The 20,244-nt window shown below is 39.5% G+C and overlaps 2 protein-coding genes and 1 long non-coding RNA gene across 4 annotated transcripts; 2 read left to right on the forward strand and 1 right to left on the reverse strand.

The window, feature by feature from the left end:
- Positions 1-113: 113 nt before the first annotated feature.
- Positions 114-2,887, reverse strand: LOC133741478 (uncharacterized). Of its 2 annotated transcripts, XR_009861948.1 has the most exons (5): positions 2,681-2,887; positions 1,634-1,694; positions 1,152-1,327; positions 839-943; positions 114-677 (listed from the first exon to the last, which is right to left on the reverse strand). It is a non-coding gene; the product is annotated as an uncharacterized LOC133741478 (long non-coding RNA). The 2 variants fall into 2 exon arrangements; XR_009861949.1 differs by lacking the exon at positions 1,634-1,694.
- A 2,928-nt stretch (positions 2,888-5,815) lies between these two features.
- LOC133737039 (solute carrier family 40 member 1-like) lies at positions 5,816-7,085 on the forward strand. Its single transcript, XM_062164673.1, has 4 exons — positions 5,816-6,092; positions 6,293-6,398; positions 6,498-6,694; positions 6,950-7,085. The coding sequence occupies exons 1-4, from the start codon at positions 5,959-5,961 to the stop codon at positions 7,083-7,085; spliced, it is 573 nt and encodes a 190-aa protein (XP_062020657.1). The 5' UTR covers positions 5,816-5,958.
- Positions 7,086-16,671: 9,586 nt separating this feature from the next.
- LOC133737040 (solute carrier family 40 member 2-like) lies at positions 16,672-18,457 on the forward strand. Its single transcript, XM_062164674.1, has 6 exons — positions 16,672-16,919; positions 17,200-17,371; positions 17,546-17,683; positions 17,752-17,868; positions 18,050-18,262; positions 18,374-18,457. The coding sequence occupies exons 2-6, from the start codon at positions 17,213-17,215 to the stop codon at positions 18,455-18,457; spliced, it is 711 nt and encodes a 236-aa protein (XP_062020658.1). The 5' UTR covers positions 16,672-16,919; positions 17,200-17,212.
- Positions 18,458-20,244: the final 1,787 nt, after the last annotated feature.

A 20,244-nucleotide genomic window follows, 5' to 3' on the forward strand; every position in this document is an offset into this window, starting at 1 on the left:
AGTTTTGTATCAATCACATTATCATCTATTAAACCAGTTCCCGCGCAAGCCGCGGGCAACTATTGCTCGTAATAACCTATTTGCAGAATTGCACACAAAGTAAGAACATTGACTTAAACATATCAAAGTAACAACTTTGACTTCAAAGTAATCAATATACATTTCAAAGTACCAATCTGCTATTGATTCCGAAAGCAACACCCACTCTTCATTTGAAGTTTAGCAACATCATTCTTAAAATACCCAAACAATAAGCAGCTCAAATGTTTGCCTTTCAAATAGCTCTAATCATCCTCCCAAAAAATTAGAGCCAGCAACCTAGGTAGCACACACCAAGGTTGCACAAAAAATGAAAAATGCTAGGCTTGCTTATCATTCCTCAAAGTTCCTCTTACTTTCCCCCTTGTTTGGAATTCTGCCTAATCCTCTGAGATGATTTGGAAGGTGTTGAAGCTTGGTCCTTTGATACTTTACCGGATGTAGGAGGCCTTGTGGTTGTTGAGGTAGATGTGGCAGTGGCAGCAGCTTTGGTGGACTTCGAATTTGTGGCAGCAGCAACTTTGGTACAGGTAGAAGTTGTGGCAGCAACAGCTTTTCTGGATGCCTTCAATTCAACCATTTTATCACCATCATGACTGAAAGAGACTCACTGTTGCAATGTAACCATTCTTCATCACCTGTAAATTATAAACAAATATTTTATTAGCAACCTCATGCACAACCATACTGCCTTGGAAAAAAAGCAAATAAATTGATGCACTACCAATTACAGCTTTGGTTTCGTGCTGCAGAATGGGGATTGACAACATAAACTAGATGAATTAAGAGCTCAACTCACCTCAAGTGCAATGTTTTGTTAACCATATACAAAAGTAGATCCAAACGGATTGCTTGTAGAACCTTGTGTGTGGATGGCAGCTCGACCACAGTCCCCAAGAATTTCCTATAGAGAAAGATCTTTTGTTACGACCATAGTCTCAATCATGCACTTCAATAAACCCAGTTCAAAAAGGGTAATGTAACATCATGCAGTACACTAGGAGGTATGAAGGCATCTAACCAAAATCCGCAGTCCACTATTTGAAGTTTTTAACAGTTTTTAAATACCAATGATTCTAGATACAGTCCTATATTGTAAAAAGCAATTTTACCTTTACATGCTCCCACTTTGTACTTGGTGTAATCTTGTGCGTGCAATTATTTACCTCATGCAAAACGTATAACTCTACCAGAAGGACGACCCAAGCAACTTGGCATTTAGACATCACATCAACAATACCTGCTTTTGATGTATCCCACAAGGACGACCCAATTCAGTCCAAACATCCTGTAGAAAAGAGGAAACCATAAGCAAATGCACATAATGAACAACAGAACAGCAACAAAAGATGCCAAGAGAAAAGTAATTGGTGTAGTTCCATCAAGGATCCGCCACCAACTTTTTTATCGGTAGAACTATCGTATATGGAGACACGGCAAGTAACTGGTGTAGTTCCATCCGGGAACTCTAGCGGTAGTTCCGGTTTCATAGTCAAAGGCGATAACGTTAAGTAATTAAAGCTTGCAAATTCTTTAAAGCAAAAAGAAAACAAAAAAAACAAAAACAAAAAACAAAACAACGTCAATAGAATACCTTCTCTATCATGAATGCAATCTGTATACTGGCTAGGAATAGGAAAAGCAAAGGAAAGCCCCTGCGTAGCCATGGTTGGTTTTAAGTTAGTGACACAAAACAGGTTCCAACTTGTAAGATAAACATGTCAGGAAATGAAAAACAATGAAAAGTGAAGATAGGGTATTTTATTAACATATTGGGTAAAAAGATTGTAGACACCTCTATCTTGATCATAAATTCCAGGAAATGTTGGCCCAAACAAGGCATAAACAACTATGAAAGTCGTCAGAGTGGATGGCCCTCTGAAAGTAGATATGAAGTTCAATAATCTACATCATGGCATATATGATTATATACCCAAAGCAAGAAGAAAGTAACCCACCCAATCAAAGACGTGGCATAGAGCATCTGAAGCTGCTTTATGTCAAATATTTCAACAAGACGTAGCCTCTGTGACAGGAATTAATTTTTTTTTTTTTCGAACAGAAGTAATTGCAATAAAACTTGGAACCAAGAACAAACAAAAACAAAGCAGAGATAAAACCCATGCCCAAAACATGTAGGGAACATGGGAGCTAACACGTAGGGAACATGGAGATAAAACCCATGACAGGAATTAAGTTAGATAGGCACAGTTGTAAACATAACAATCCAACCAGAATGGCAATCCACAGACATATTCACCTTGCATAATAAAACAAATGAAGACAAAGTATGAAAAGATCATAAAAGTACACTAACATTAGCCAAAAATGATCAACTTTCAGCAGCTAAAATATGAAAATATCAGAAAAATACAGCAACAATAAACAAAAATTGGTATGAGGACCTAAATCCTATATATCTTCTAAATCCAATTCTGAAATTTTGAAACCCTCAACCTCAAACTCTAACACCGAAACCCTTTAATCCCAATTTTCAAGATTTGAAACGAAATCCAGAAACCCTTTTCCCCAATTTCGAAATTTTGAAACCCTAATTTCAAACCTTAAACATGAAACTCTTTAATCCCTAAACCCTAAAGATTTGACCACCATAATGCAAAACCCCAAGACACAAACTCACCGTAATGAGGGATTTCATCTCCATCCTTCGTTTTTCACTTCGAGCACGTTGTCGACCATGTCTAAATCTTCTCCAGCTTTCAAGTAACCTTCTCCTTATCGATCTTTTGGGTGTCGCTTTCAATCATATCAGCCTTCTTCTTCTTCGCGCATTCGATTCTTTACGTTTTCTCCAGATTTTTTTACTTTCTCCAAACAGGCTTGATTTGAGACTCTGTTAGGGGTTTTGGGTCACGTAATGGGGAGCCGCAATGGGATTTGAGGCTCTGATATGGGTTAGGTCATTTTGGGAATTTGACTTCCATGTGGGACCACTTGTGCTGAGTCAGAACTCCTTGTCAGCAGCTTAACGGATGAATTAGACGGAATTGTAACGGAATGATCTATTAGATGAGAAATGGTAGTGTGGGGGTGTTTTTGATGAAATTGAAAGTCGAGGGACTGAATTGATGTTTGACCCAAACCACAGGGTACTAAACAGTATTTAGCCCTTTTTTTTTTTTGGAGAGAATTGTCAACTCATTGCATTGATCAGCGAAATTACACATAATGACCCATCCCTGTAGGACTGTCAAAAGAGTCACTACCTAAGTAATTCAACCTTTTTAAAGATCATGAAGCTCAGCCAAAACTACCCTAAAGCACCCATGAGAATCAAATGGGCACAGATGCTACGGACATTTTTGGCGACATATTCTCAGAGAGACCCTATGAACTCCTTCCCCAAAGAAAACGGAGTCCTTACAACATAATAATAGTAAAAGATAAATAAAATCCAAGCCCACAGAAATAGGCCCAGACCCAAACAAGAAACCCTAGCAGATGGAGGCCCAAAAGAGTCATATTCATATGAATCAACACATGCTTATGAATATGTACAATTGTTATGAGTATTTTTTAAGTTTAATTGTTGCCTCACGACTATGACATCAATTATATGACGATTTCTTATATGTTCACGAGGTTTTTAAAGTTTAAAATGCTATAAATCTGTGGTTCCGTGAGAATGAATGAAACAAAATCAATCGTAATTATAAGTATATAACCAGTCGCAATTATAAGTATAATGTTTCAATAGTATTACATATATTTTATTGTTATTGTTAAGATATTGGTAGAAACTAAACAAATTTAAGAAAATGATTTTTTTTGTTACAGAGTTTATAGAGCATGTTAGTATAACTAAATATGAGAAGAGTGATGCTACAGATCTCAAATTTTTGTACCAAATTTAGATCCCAAATAATTTCCAACATGTCTCTCTGAAAACAGACTAAAATCTTTTAACAATAAACTTTAAAATAATAATAGTAATAGACTTGATCCCCATAACTTATGGCGGGAAGACTACTCTGATACTTTTCGACATTGCTCTCAATCCCCAATTTCCAAAGTGATAGAACAGGAGCAAGAAGAAAATAAATGATCATTTGCAAGGATGCAATGGATGAAAAGAAAGTAGGCTGTTGAGAAAGTATTGAAGCATGAAAGCAAAACCTTGAGAACTCAATCTGCAAAATTGCTATATGACTAAGGATTCCGATCGAGCATTGTTTTTTATTTTAGAATTTAGATTCATAAGTCTTGCTGTAAGTCTGTAACTAACTTATCCACTTCTCAATGTACGTAAGGGTAAGTATAACATATTGGCTCAACGGCGGAGTAATTTTTTTTTTTTTTTTTTTTTTTTTGAAAGGGAGTAAAATAAATTTGTATGGTAAAGGAGCATGCTAATGTTATTAGTTTATGGGAAAATTTCAGAAATAGTACCTGAAGTTTGGCCCACTATTAATTTGTGTACATGAAGTTCCAAAATATAAACTTTAGTACATCAAATTGCAAACCCGACCCAATATATGTACACGACATCAATAACGGTGTTAACCCTTATGTCATTATTCATCTGTCTAAAGGTAATTTAGTACTTTCAGTTTCCTCAATCTCTCACTCTCACACACTCTCTGACTCACTCATTCTCCTCTCTTCTCTCTCTCTCTCTCTCTCTCTCTCTATGTACACAGACCCATCCCCTTTCTCCCCTCCATGTCCATGACCACCATATCTCATCCACCTTCCAAACCCATCCCCTTTCTCTCTTCCATGGCCACGACCACCACATCTCCTCCATCTTCCAAATCCACACCTACCAAACTCAACCCCATCCTCACCACCAATCAGCTTTGGTCCACGGCCCAAAATCTGCCACCAGTTTTGCAGTCCCTCCTCGGGTCCTTCGACTGCGACGAGTGTTCCTTATTACACCGGCGGCGACCTCAACGTCCTCCGCTACTGCCCAATTGATCGGGTTTTTTCCCTGGCGGTGATTCGATTCAAAACTCATAGAGAACTGCAACGTCTGGCTCCCTCTCGCCCTAATTCAAAGCCTCCATTCTTCCTCCACTTCTCTGGCAATCGAGGTTAGCTCAATCTCTCGTGCCCGTACAGAAGACTTGATGTTGAGGTGGAAAGAAGGAGAGGAAGAAGAAGGTGGGGGAGAGTAGAAGGCGTGGTAGAAGAGCTGGAGGTAGAGAGAGCAACCGCCGAGGAAGGAGCAAGACTAAATCAAGAAGAAGAGGGTGAAGTCGGTGTGGTAGGGACAGGTGGTGAGGTAGGGGGTGGAGGCGTCGACGGCAATGGTGGTGGTTATGAGCAGAAGGGCTTGGGATTTAAGAGGCAAAACCAACGAAGTGAAGTGAGAGAGAGAGACCGTTTTACCCCTCAAAATATGACACGTGTCACATAAACTAACGACGTCATTGACGTTGTGTACATATACTGGGTCGGGTTTGCAATTTTATGTACCAAAGTTTATATTTTAGAACTTCATGTACATAAATTAATAGTGGGCCAAACTTGAGGTACATTTACCAAAATTTTCCCTTAGTTTATTGGTTATTTGGGAATAACCAAGACGGTGAAAATCATGACTTCAGTTTTCTTTGTAGGATTTTACTTATTGTCACCCTAACAAAACATATTTGTAAGATTTTAGTCCTTCATTGCCCACTAGCTAAGTAGCTATAACAAAACATCACTCAGCCGCATATGATGGAGACCCAACTTTCTATTGGCTCTGAACTTCTGACTAGTTATCAAATATTAAGAATCTGTCAGTCTGTCACCATCAGGATAAGGAATAAATAAGAATCTTACACTGTTAATTAATTAATTGCTCAATAAGCTACAAGCTTACAAATTAAACGGCGAGGCGTTGACCCAAAGAAGAAGCCACCTGCAGTGACAGGCACAGAAAGGAAGGAGAACGAAGAGAAGCCTGAAATGAAGCAGCAACTGACAGAACTCCTCGTGGCCCGACTGCAAGAACAGCCTTCTATTCCTCAATCTGATCCTGTTCCTTCCTTTCATATCACATATCTATACGTAGGCCACTTCTTGGCCAGATGGGGTACCAGGTTCATTTTCCTCATCTCTTTTCTTGCTATATATTATGTAGTACTTCTGTTAGGGTTATATGTTGAGAATTTAAGTGTGTGTGTGTGTGTGTGTGTGTAATCCTACTGAAAAGCCTTGCAAGATATCATATAAGAGGTTGGAAATTATTTTTATTCAATTTCCTTATCTTTTCTGTTCTTTTTTTCTTTTTCGTTCGCAGAATGTGGGATTTCTCTGTTGGTATATATGGTGCAGTAGAATCAGCTTCTACTGCACTTTTTGGACCCATTATTGGACATTGGGTGGATAGATTTCCATATGTAAAGGTATACTTTGAAAGCTTAAGAAAAGAGAGGGATGTAGATATATATTGTTAGACGATGTTGACAACTTGACATAACCGTGCAACTTCAATGGCACTACAGGTTCTCCGAATTTGGCTGCTGACACAGAACCTCTCTTTTGTGATTGCGGGAGGCACCGTGCTGGCATTACTGGTCTATGCAGATTTGAGGCTCACAAACTTTTTTGCATTTGTCTTTCTCATAATCTTAACCAACATCTCAGGAGCTGTTGGAGTTCTTTCTACTCTTGCTGGTACCATCTTAGTGGAAAGAGACTGGTAATTGCATGAGAATAAAATGAGTTTCTAAGTGGCATTCCAACTTGTGCGAAATTGCATAATCTTGTTCCACATGCGAAATCTCTGGGTGACATTCGCCTCTACTCATTTATTGCACAGCTTGGCAGTGCAAATTCCCATAATCATCACACGATTTTGTAACTTACATTGCTCGATCTTATTTTCTAATTTTCTTCTTGGAGACCTAAATATAACCAAAGGTGACCGGTGCTGATCTTCCGAATTTTTGCACAGGGCGGTGGTGATATCAGAAGGGCATTCTCCAGAAGTACTGACAAAGATTAATTCAGTCATGAGGCGTATTGATCTGTTCTGCAAGCTCTGTGCTCCTGTCCTAACCGGATTAATTATGTCACGCCCCGAATTTTGAATAATAAATTCAAATCCGAAACATGAATAATTACAATTACAAAATCCAAATCTCGAAACTTCGAGTTCATTATTACAATTCACTCTCACAAGCAATATTGTAAAGCTCAAATGAGCATAACACACCTCACAACGTACAATTGCTGTAAAACTCTAACAATTGCTCTAACCGCACGATCACCGTCCTGGTTCTCCTGTCCTGTAGGATTACCCGCTACACAATTTGAATAGTGTACCGGGAGTTGCAACAACACAAAACCCGGTAAGCTTTTTACAGCCAGTATGAGTAAACAAGAAGAACTGTTGATTTAATAAAATACATTTCCTTTAACTCAAGTATAGAAATGTAGAAACATCACAATTACAATGATCACCACAAAACCACTTCACTTTCTCACTCTCATATATATATAAATATATATATATATATATATATATATATATATATATATATATATATATATATATATATATATTATACACTTATGAGTCACTCCCCGTTACCCTCATAAGGTCACTCAACATTTGGCAGACAGACTAGAGCTCTAACTGATCGTTTCCACCTACCCGGCGCGAGGGCGTGGTTCACGATTTAATGCTATTAGTTTCCACCTACCCGGTACAAGGGCGTGGTTCACTAATAGATGTCATGGTCACCCCCGTGACCTATTGATCTCCACAGATCAATATATCTCAACAAATCAACAATTTATTGTTTGTCAACAATAAATTTAATACCTCTCACAATATTGTTGCTTTTCAACAATAAACTCAACACAACCATAACAGTACATAATATCTCACAATTTCAACAATACATATTATTTCACATAAATAATATATATATAGATAGACATTCACACAGGAATGCCCATTAATACCAACTATAGCTCACACAATGACGACAAAAAATAAATTAATTAAAAGTACTCGGTTCGTAATATGAACCACGTGAGGTTTACTCACCTCGATAATCCCGCTGCGTCTTCAATTCCGCTCAAAATACGATCCACAATCGTCCACTAACTCAAACCGTCAATCACCTAGTCAGATACGATCTTAACTTAGCAATCATTCATAAACCACACATATACGGAAATCCAACGGTCGGATTCTAATTTAATGATGATCCAACGGCCAGATCGAATTTATATGATGATCCAACGGTCGGATCCTCACGGATCGCCCTTAGGATCATCCTCCAAAATTATCATAAAGATCCAACGGTCAGATCTTCTTGAATCACTCTAACAAACATCTCCATAAAATTATATGAAAATCCGACGGTCGGATTCTCACGAATCGCCTTCCGAATCACTATTTCTCAATTATACGAAGATCCAACGGTCGGATCTTCGCCCGTGACCTCACAAAGTCACCGGGACAGTCATACGATCAACATATCCAAAATTGAAGCAAAACCGATGGTCAGATCTTCACAGATCGTAAACCGAAGATAAACGTAAAAACGTTAAATAGTAACGTCAAAACGTAAATCCACTATTTATCAACTTTTTCTAACATGACCATGTTATATATCAAAACGCTCGTATGGATGCATAGATCATCGCCTAGATAATGAAAACTAGAAATATGGTCTGATGCGCCGCCACAAGCGGTGGTCAGTGGGCGGTCAACGCGGCGGTCAACGCAGGTCAACCACCTCTGATGGCAAAGTGACCAACTACAAACTGGTTCAAAATGAAAGGGTGATCGACTTCCATACCTGGAGCTAAGTCTGGTTTGGCCTAGATCGTCCTAGATCAAGCTTGGAAGTCGGATTAATCCTGTGCGTCCGATCAGATTTCAGATTAAATCAGGGACGTCGAAAAAGTCAAACCATGATCTAGCGTTCTATACACAAAATCGTGATGAAAGGCTTACATGGGGATGATCAGCATGAAGAGGAGATCACGAAAATGGGAACGATCGGCCCATGCAACGCCGGAATCGGGGATTTCCGGCCGGGTCGGGTTTGCATGGCTGGGTGTCTTCGATCTCCATCTGGGAGCAGCGGCGATGCAAGGGGAGGCCAGAGGGAGGCTGTGCGTGCGACGGCGAGCTCGGGGAAGGCCGGGTCGTGGCCGGAGGATGCCGGAGGAGAGAGAAAAGTCCGGGTCGGGTCGGAGAAAACCCGCCGGGTCTGACGAGAAACAGAGGAGAGAGAACGGAGAGGGCTGGGGGCTTTTCCGCAAAAAGAACTTTTTTTCGTCCTTAAATGAAAATAAAATCAGAAAATTTCCTATTTATAGAAAATTCCCAATTTTCAAAAATTCATAACTTATTCATACGAACTCCAAATATTGCGTTCCACATGTCCACGAACTCGTATCGACGAGCTCTACAACTTTCATGAAGGAAGTTTTCCCAAATTTTGAACGTATAAAAAGTCACTTTTTGAGACCTCCTAAATAACGTTCGTTTTCGAAAATTAATCGTTCGAACTAATTCCATAACTTCTCCAAGCCTCGTACTCGCTCCCACTATCGTGAAATCATTTCTAAAAATCTACGGAAATTAATTTGGATTTTTCGGGGTATTACAATCTACCCTCCTTAAAGAAATTTCGTCCCGAAATTTGAGCGTAAGTCAATTCCTCTCGATTAAGGTTGACCTAACCATAGAATCTCCATCTTTTCCAAATCTGTAGTAATCTACAGAGCCTCAGCTCTTTGTATAAAAATACATTCCTATGGCCACTAAATCCTTTCATCACAAACGTAAACTCACACAACAACTGCTCAACAACACTCCACATCACATACACAAAATCGTCACATGGATCATCTCATAGATCCTCACATAGATCATCACATAGATCTTCACTTAGATCATCACTCTGTACTGGCATACAAGCACAGTAAACACTCCCACAAAGTGTTTCGCTACTCAATTAGCATCACGGTAAATCTCTATAGTAAAACTCAAGCATGCACCATTCTTCACAACAATAGTGATGCATCACTCAAAACAAATCATCCCCAAAAGCACGCCAATAAAATATGTCACCCAGTGACGATGACTTGGGCTTGCTCAATCCTTGGGCTAAGCATTAGGGCTGGCCAATTGGGCCGAAGAAATCGGACCATCCACATTTCGAACCGGCCCGAACCAAATTGGGTTTAACATTTGGGCCTACCATTCGGGCCGAACAATTGGGCTTACCATTTGGGCCTACCAATCGGGCCGAACAATTGGGCTTACTATTTGGGCTTACTATTTGGGCTTACCAATCGGCCCACCGACTTCCAGCTCGGCTACGGTATGAAATTGTACATACTGTAGGTATACCGTATATATGTATGCATACCGTACAGACCGTATATACGTATGCATATCGTACAACTGTATATACGTATGCATACCGTACAGACTATATATACGTATGTATACCGTACATACCGTATATACGTCCGTATATCAAGCATATACGAGATCCAAAAATATTTGTAAGAGGTAAGGTTCGAACTCCCGACCTCGAACACGAAGGTTTTGCTCCCAACCACTGAAGCAAGAGCTGCCTTCATTAATACATGCCCACGTGTTATATTTATTATGTCATAAGCGACATAAATAAAATAACGGGGAAGGCAAGGTTCGAAACCTCAACCTGCTGCACAAAACTTTTGTCCCCAGCCACTGGAGCACAAGCTGTGCTTAATATAATGTGTACAAATGTTATACTTATTATGTCATAAGCGAACATAATAAAAATAAACGAGAGGCAAGGTTCGAACCTCTGACCTCTTGTACAAGAGCCTTGCTCTTCAACCACTAGAGCACCAGCTGCTCTCGTTACTATCCATGCAACTTCTTTTATTTATTCTATCATAAGCGATAGAATAACAACAAACTGTCGGTACACTCCACGTGCCACGACACGTCTCTTCCGTGATTTACGGAAAGCAAATCACTTTCGGCTAAAGCTGTCTGCCACAGCGTCTCGAGGTTCGGCCTGTCCCCTTACACGCTCAACACGCGCCAACAGCTTTTCCGGGTTTCGGGGCGACTTTAATCCAACGCGTGGATTCAAATTCTGAGATCGTTCATCCAACGGTGGAGATCTGCTCACCTTGTTCTATAAATAGGTGCATTCTGGAGAAAAACTGTTCACTCCAAAAGAAAAGAAATTTTCTTCCGAGCTCAAGTCTTTCTCTCTCAACTCTTCAGCCTTTCTCTTCTCAAATCCTTTCTTCATCAATTTCGATCCTTCTCTTCTGATCTTCTCTCCCATCTAGTTGATTCAATCCCATCTTTCCTCTGAACTTTCAGATCTTCAATCTTTTCCTCCAAATCTTCAATCCTTCTTTCTCAGATCTTTTCTTCCATTTGAAGATTCGATCTCATCTTTCCTCTAAGAATCTCAGATCTCCAATCACCAGTTCAACAACTCCAATCCTTCTAACAAAATCTCCCTCAAACACTAAACCATGTATTCCTCGATTTTCACATCCTCTCACTCCATGACCCAAGAGCCACGAACTCTGCAACTAATGGAGCTCCAAACCCCGCAACAAATGGAACCACAACAACAGCAACCAACAGAGGAGGGAGGAAACACCCAAGCAGCTGGAAGTAGTGCCAACATGGATTTCTGGCGAAGCCGTACCAGGTGGATTCCTACTCCAGAACAAATAAGAATCCTCAAGGATCTTTACTACGTCAAGGGATTTAAGTGCCCAACTACAGAGCACATTCACGAGATCTGCCTCCAGCTGAACCAGTATGGACATGTTGAGGGTAAGAACATTTACTTTTGGTTCCAGAACGTCAGGGCTCGAGAGAAGCAGATGAATAGGTGTAATCAGGCTGCTCCAGTGCCCATGGGAACTAGTTCTCTTGGTACTGGTGGATCCATTGATCTCAATTTTGGGTCCACTGGTTCTACTGGTGCTGGTGGATCCATCGACATCAATTTTGGGCCAGCTGGTGGATCCATTGACATCAATTTTGGGTCCACTAGTTCTACTGATGATGGTAGATCCATTGATCTCAACTTTGGTTCCACCTATTCTACTGGTAATGAAGGATTTCTTGATTTAAATTTTGTTTCATATTCTTCCTCACCCTTCAATACTAATACCAGTACAACTCTTTTGGCACAACAGGAGGACGAACATCCCTGCAACAACGAGGAGGAGATCACCAGGAGGTTGAAACTCTTCCTCTGTTCCCCGTGCACGGCGAGGACGTCTTTGGTAACCCGAAGACTACATCCGAGGAAGGTAGCGTATTTGGTTACTATTCTGGTGGCTCAGGCGGTTACAACAGTGGCTCTAACGTTTCTCTTGAGCTCAGCCTCAATCCATCCGGAGCTGCTGACTAGGCTTAGCATAGCATAGTCCTCGTTTTCCTTTTTTTTTTTTTGTAATATAAAATCAATAAGATGGTGTGCATGTTTTCCTTTCTTTTTGTTTAACCAACGACAACACCAAGGATCGAACCTTGGTCACCCAATACTATTTTCAAAACCATAAACAACTCTACTGCACACATCTTTCATAATGATGCAATAAAAACAATCACTCAAAAAGAATCCAACAATCAATTAAGTCGCATCGAGGTCTAGCTAGTATCCTCTGAGTCAAACCAAACACAACAATTTCATCGATAGGATTAGGGATTTATAAAGCTAAACACATCCTGAGTTAGCTAGGAAAAACCCACGTCTTTAGAGTTACTCTTACAACTCTTATAGAATCTCGATAATTCCATCTATCAATTGCTTCAACAAAAACTCACCACAATTCAATCCCTAACATTTAGCGATTCAGAATTCGAATCAAACTCCATATCACATAGTAATTCACTTGAACCACCATGGATACCTAACAAGGTCACTAAAATCAATATCCGAAATTGCGTTTAACTATATCACCTAAAATCAATCACCAAAGGCAAACCCTTGCCTGACTCTAACATGTCTTCCATGCTTCTTCCAGCACCATACATATGCCTCAAAATTCAATTTCATTCACTTGAACAAAACTATATTCACAAGTCACGGTCAGGTCATCAACCCATGGTGTTCAAATGAATAAATTTCAAATCCAGTTTTCCTTGTGAATCGCAACGTATCGTTCCAAAATGATGCAAGCAACATCAACCACGTATATAAGACATATCTTGCGAACTCAATTCAAATTCCGAATCACCAAAACTACTACTAATTCCAATTCTACCAACAATCCTGATTCTGAAGGAATTATAGTACTCAACGACAACCCAAAACAATGGTCTCTCATCTCTAACCATCGAGCACAAAATAAAATTCTTGTCTCGCACCTTAAACCCTGCTTAACAACTTACAAGCACAAGGAAGAAGTAACCACAATAATTTCTTCCCTAACCTCAAACCTACTAACAAACTCCACAAGGACATCTCATTACAAAACAAGATATCTATTAGTTGACATGTACATCTCATCCAAAAACATATGTACGTCTAACTTAAGAAGGTAAACTTCTATCAATCAATACTCGTATCCACCCTAGGTACGTGCATAGATCCACGTCATGCCTTCACCCAAACACTTCAACATCCAAAAGAACCTCACTTCCATAAAACAATCCTCGTTGACTTAACAGAGTTGAATCAAGAGGTTCCTATTCCTCAAGGATTGTAACTCGCGGCCACTGAACTTATTCCCATACGAACCTACAAGACAACTGTAAGGTTCTAAGTACAACCCCTTCGAATATCCATCACCTAAGGAGTATAGTATGCTTGGCTAATACATGTATAACACTTAAAACACAGTATAAGTCAAATACAAATTCATATTAACCAAGTCAATACTATAGGGAAGGTATTCACGTTCCTAAAACGACCTAGCGGCCTAAACAACTCCCAACACTCACGCATACCCAATGACTTAGCCAATACCGAAGAGCACACGATGGGGATCCGCTGCAGACGGGCCATCACTCGGAAGGTATTGACACATCACCAAATATGCACCTTACGCTCTGATACCAAACTGTCACGCCCCGAATTTTGAATAATAAATTCAAATCCGAAACATGAATAATTACAATTACAAAATCCAAATCTCGAAACTTCGAGTTCATTATTACAATTCACTCTCACAAGCAATATTGTAAAGCTCAAATGAACACACCTCACAACGTACAATTGCTGTAAAACTCTAACAATTGCTCTAACCGCACGATCACCGTCCTGGTTCTCCTGTCCTGTAGGATTACCCGCTACACAATTTGAATAGTGTACCGGGAGTTGCAACAACACAAAACCCGGTAAGCTTTTTACAGCCAGTATGAGTAAACAAGAAGAACTGTTGATTTAATAAAATACATTTCCTTTAACTCAAGTATAGAAATGTAGAAACATCACAATTACAATGATCACCACAAAACCACTTCACTTTCTCACTCTCATATATATATAAATATATTATACACTTATGAGTCACTCCCCGTTACCCTCATAAGGTCACTCAACATTTGGCAGACAGACTAGAGCTCTAACTGATCGTTTCCACCTACCCGGCGCGAGGGCGTGGTTCACGATTTAATGCTATTAGTTTCCACCTACCCGGTACAAGGGCGTGGTTCACTAATAGATGCCATGGTCACCCCCGTGACCTATTGATCTCCACAGATCAATATATCTCAACAAATCAACAATTTATTGTTTCTCAACAATAAATTTAATACCTCTCACAATATTGTTGCTTTTCAACAATAAACTCAACACAACCATAACAGTACATAATATCTCACAATTTCAACAATACATATTATTTCACATAAATAATATATATATAGATAGACATTCACACAGGAATGCCCATTAATACCAACTATAGCTCACACAATGACGACAAAAAATAAATTAATTAAAAGTACTCGGTTCGTAATATGAACCACGTGAGGTTTACTCACCTCGATAATCCCGCTGCGTCTTCAATTCCGCTCAAAATACGATCCACAATCGTCCACTAACTCAAACCGTCAATCACCTAGTCAGATACGATCTTAACTTAGCAATCATTCATAAACCACACATATACGGAAATCCAACGGTCGGATTCTAATTTAATGATGATCCAACGGCCAGATCGAATTTATATGATGATCCAACGGTCGGATCCTCACGGATCGCCCTTAGGATCATCCTCCAAAATTATCATAAAGATCCAACGGTCAGATCTTCTTGAATCACTCTAACAAACATCTCCATAAAATTATATGAAAATCCGACGGTCGGATTCTCACGAATCGCCTTCCGAATCACTATTTCTCAATTATACGAAGATCCAACGGTCGGATCTTCGCCCGTGACCTCACAAAGTCACCGGGACAGTCATACGATCAACATATCCAAAATTGAAGCAAAACCGATGGTCAGATCTTCACAGATCGTAAACCGAAGATAAACGTAAAAACGTTAAATAGTAACGTCAAAACGTAAATCCACTATTTATCAACTTTTTCTAACATGACCATGTTATATATCAAAACGCTCGTATGGATGCATAGATCATCGCCTAGATAATGAAAACTCGAAATATGGTCTGATGCGCCGCCACAAGCGGTGGTCAGTGGGCGGTCAACGCCGGTCAACCACCTCTGATGGCAAAGTGACCAACTACAAACTGGTTCAAAATGAAAGGGTGATCGACTTCCATACCTGGAGCTAAGTCTGGTTTGGCCTAGATCGTCCTAGATCAAGCTTGGAAGTCGGATTAATCCTGTGCGTCCGATCAGATTTCAGATTAAATCAGGGACGTCGAAAAAGTCAAACCATGATCTAGCGTTCTATACACAAAATCGTGATGAAAGGCTTACATGGGGATGATCAGCATGAAGAGGAGATCACGAAAATGGGAACGATCGGCCCATGCAACGCCGGAATCGGGGATTTCCGGCCGGGTCGGGTTTGCATGGCTGGGTGTCTTCGATCTCCATCTGGGAGCAGCGGCGATGCAAGGGGAGGCCAGAGGGAGGCTGTGCGTGCGACGGCGAGCTCGGGGAAGGCCGGGTCGTGGCCGGAGGATGCCGGAGGAGAGAGAAAAGTCCGGGTCGGGTCGGAGAAAACCCGCCGGGTCTGACGAGAAACAGAGGAGAGAGAACGGAGAGGGCTGGGGGCTTTTCCGCAAAAAGAACTTTTTTTCGTCCTTAAATGAAAATAAAATCAGAAAATTTCCTATTTATAGAAAATTCCCAATTTTCAAAAATTCATAACTTATTCATACGAACTCCAAATATTGCGTTCCACATGTCCACGAACTCGTATCGACGAGCTCTACAACTTTCATGAAGGAAGTTTTCCCAAATTTTGAACGTATAAAAAGTCACTTTTTGAGACCTCCTAAATAACGTTCGTTTTCGAAAATTAATCGTTCGAACTAATTCCATAACTTCTCCAAGCCTCGTACTCGCTCCCACTATCGTGAAATCATTTCTAAAAATCTACGGAAATTAATTTGGATTTTTCGGGGTATTACAAATTATCAGCTTCGTATCATTAGAAGCTTCTGCTTTCACTTTAGCACTCTGGAGTCTGGAATACTATATCTATTTGGCTGGAATATATATTGGCTATTTACTAATGTATACAAGGGGATTCCGGCTTTAGGTGAAAGCGGCCAAAGGAAGTTATCAAGATCTTTAGAGAGTGATCAGAACAAGACAAGAAGTAACTTGCTTTCCAGTCATATGATGATGTAGAAATTTCCCAAGAAAGCTGGATAAAGAGAAGAATTAAACAGTTCTCAAGGATTCCATATGTTAGTGCATGGCGAGTATACTTGCAGCAAGATGTGGTACTCCCTGGAGTAGCTCTGGCTTTGTTGTATTTCACTGTCCTCAGGTGACAACTCTGACATTATAACATCCATGCACACATACACATATATTTGTTCTCTTGCCAAATATAGGACATGTTATATATTGTAAATCAAGACTGGCACGTAGGATATCATACATTCTACCTATCTAGGGGCCTGCAACTTATTATTGAGAATCTGACATATTAACCTGTCAAATTTCCCACATATCGTCTGCGGTGAATACTTCCTTTAGTATGTACCAGAAGGTGTTATATATATATAGTCTCATTATTTGTACACCAATTCTGTTATATATTCCAGGTTTGGAACATTAATGACAGCTACCTTGGAATGGGAAGGTATACCTGCATACGTAATTGGAATAGTGCATGGAGTAAGCGCTGCGGTTGGAATTGCTGCAACAGTGGTATATCCAATCTTGCAATCTCATATCTTAACACTTAGAACTGGACTCTGGTCCATCTGGTCTCAGGTAAAAACCTCAAGTAACTATCTATTGGACCGATAAAACTCCATGCTTCCTCGATCAATTGATCCATATTTTCGAATTTCAGTCTCTTGTCATTCCTTTTAAGTGAGAATTGTCAGTTTCATGGGAACTTGAAAGTCATCATATTCCCTCATTTATGTGGTTTGATCAATGCAGTGGACATTCCTCCTACTATGTGTTGGTTCAATATGGGTCCCCAATAGAGTTTTGTCAGCATGTATGCTGATGGCAGGAGTAGGTACTTCTCGGCTTGGATTATGGATGTTCGACTTAGCAGTGATCCAACAAATGCAGGTAACCACCTCGTATGCTAATCTTGCAAATCAACTTAATGGCTTTTACTCATTTTGAAAGTTTTACAGGATCAAGTTCCTGAATTGGAACGCTGTGTAGTGGGAGGTGTTCAAAGCTCCCTTCAGTCTAGTATATATGGATTTGATGGGGTATGTCATATGGCAATCATTATATCTAATCCACAGGTAAACTATCATTCAATCATGTAACTAATTAGCGTTTACTTTATTGTTCACCAATTATAGTGAGGTTTCAGTATTACAAAGACTGGCAAGCATGCACATTTGGTAAAATAAACTCAAAACTCCTACATGCCTAGAAGTTGCGACTGCTATATAAACTGTATGCGTGTAATATCTGGTTCAGGAATTCTGGAAGTTGACTCTGGTGTCGTTCGCGGTGGTAACATTGGCTGCATTGCTCTACACCCTACACCTTTACCGTGTCCGGAAGCACCTCCTTCACTTTGAGAAACTTACTCCGTTTCTTAAGTGCGCATTACTAGATCACAATCTGCAAATGTATAGTTGGGTCCATTTTGCTGTTCGAAATCTTGATCGATCATATTTAATCTTCCAAGTATGGCCTTTAGTTTGTCAAATAAGAATGTTAGTCCTAAAGCACTATCATTCTAACATGTTTCATATGTATATTGACCTAAATATGGATTGTATTATTAAATATTTCAAGCTACATTGTGGGAAGTATTTTATGGACTTATATGAATTGCATTATATGAATATCTTGTGGGATCACTTTTCAATCACATTTTGACAATCTGATCGTTCAAATAAGCATTCTCTACTGCGATCATTTTGCAAATTTCTAACTGAATTAAAAATCATTAAGGTATTGATCCAGATCAAATCAATACAAAAACTAAACGATCAAAATGTCGAAATGTGAAGAAGAAAAAAACGTCACAGAAGCAATCACTTAATATGTACAATAAATGAATCCCTATGTGACCTTGGATATATATACATATAATTTAAATGATCGCTTGTGAGATCCGGAAAGATGTGGGATTAATTGACAAAGAGAAAGAAAGAAAAGAAAAGATGAGGAACAAGGTCCTCCCGATCTGGACAAAGCCAGGAAAGAACTGGACATAGCCAGAGATAACAAGAAAGGAAGCAAAAACACCACAAAGGTGAGAGAAGGACAGTAGTCTTTAGGATGCTGAAAGGGATGAAGGAGGGGCCTCCCCCAACTCTTAAGCCTTTAATCTAGATCCGGAAGGATCAAGATTTGGGCAAAAGAGAAGGGGGAGGGGGGAGTTTCTTCTTAGATCTACTTTCTCTCTCTACAGTTTAGAGAGAGAGGGTCTTGTCACAGTAAAGACTCGATCTTTTACAACGAGTGTGGCTTTAACTCCATTGGTGCAAATCTAACATAGAAAAAACACATACTCATGGCATGAAGGTTCTACAAGACCATGCAGATGTCATTCTGAGCGACTATAAATAGTTATATATATATATATATATATATATATATATATATATATATATATATACAATCTCTATCCAGAGCGAGGCCTCGCTTTGAAATTAAAGTGCGAGGTTGGAGTTTAGGGTCACTTTTCGGTCTCATATCCACATCTCGATCGTTCAGTTTTTAGGTACTAATGTATAAATCATCTCTACAAAATTTCAGCCAAATTGATGATCTTTAAGATATCTAACTCGCTTAAACCAATGGACGAACTGAATCTGTCAAACCTGAACCGTACTAGTTTTAAAGCAGTTATCAATGCCTTAACGACTATCAATTTAGCTGAAATTTTGCAGAGCTAATCTATACATTAATACCTAAAAACTGAACGGTCGAGATGTGGATATGCGACCGAAAAGTGACCCTAAACTCCAACCTCGCACTTTAATTTCAAAGCGAGGCCTCGCTCTGGATAATATATATATATATATATACATATATATATATATATATATACAGCGCTTCTCCGGTGCGGACGTCCGCACTTTTTGCTTAGGTGCGGATTTCCGGTTTTGACCCACTTTCCGATCACATTTTCACATCTTAGCCGTTCAGTTTTTAGGTCATAATGTATAGATCACCTCTACAAAATTTCAGCCAATTTGGTGATCGTTAAGGCATCAAAAAATGCAATTTACCATTATAAATACGAACGGTTCCGGTTCGACAGATTCGGTCCGTTCGTGTAAATTGCAATTTTGGATGGCTTAACGATCATCAAATTGGCTGAAATTTTGCAGAGATGATCTATACATTAGGATCTAAAAACTGAACGGCTAAGATGTAAAAATGTAATAGGAAAGTGGGTCAAAACTGGAAATCCGCACCTTTTTCTTCGGTGCGGATATCCGCACCTGAGCAAACTTCTATATATATATATATATATATATATATATATATATATATATATATATATATAGAAGTTTGCTCAGGTGCGGATATCCGCACCGAAGAAAAAGGTGCGGATTTCCAGTTTTGACCCACTTTCCTATCAATCTTCTCGTTTTCAACCGTGGAATCATGGATATATATATATATATATATATATATATCCATGATTCCAC

Source organism: Rosa rugosa, chromosome 3 (assembly GCF_958449725.1).
Source record: "Rosa rugosa chromosome 3, drRosRugo1.1, whole genome shotgun sequence".
Classification (NCBI taxonomy): domain Eukaryota; kingdom Viridiplantae; phylum Streptophyta; class Magnoliopsida; order Rosales; family Rosaceae; genus Rosa; species Rosa rugosa.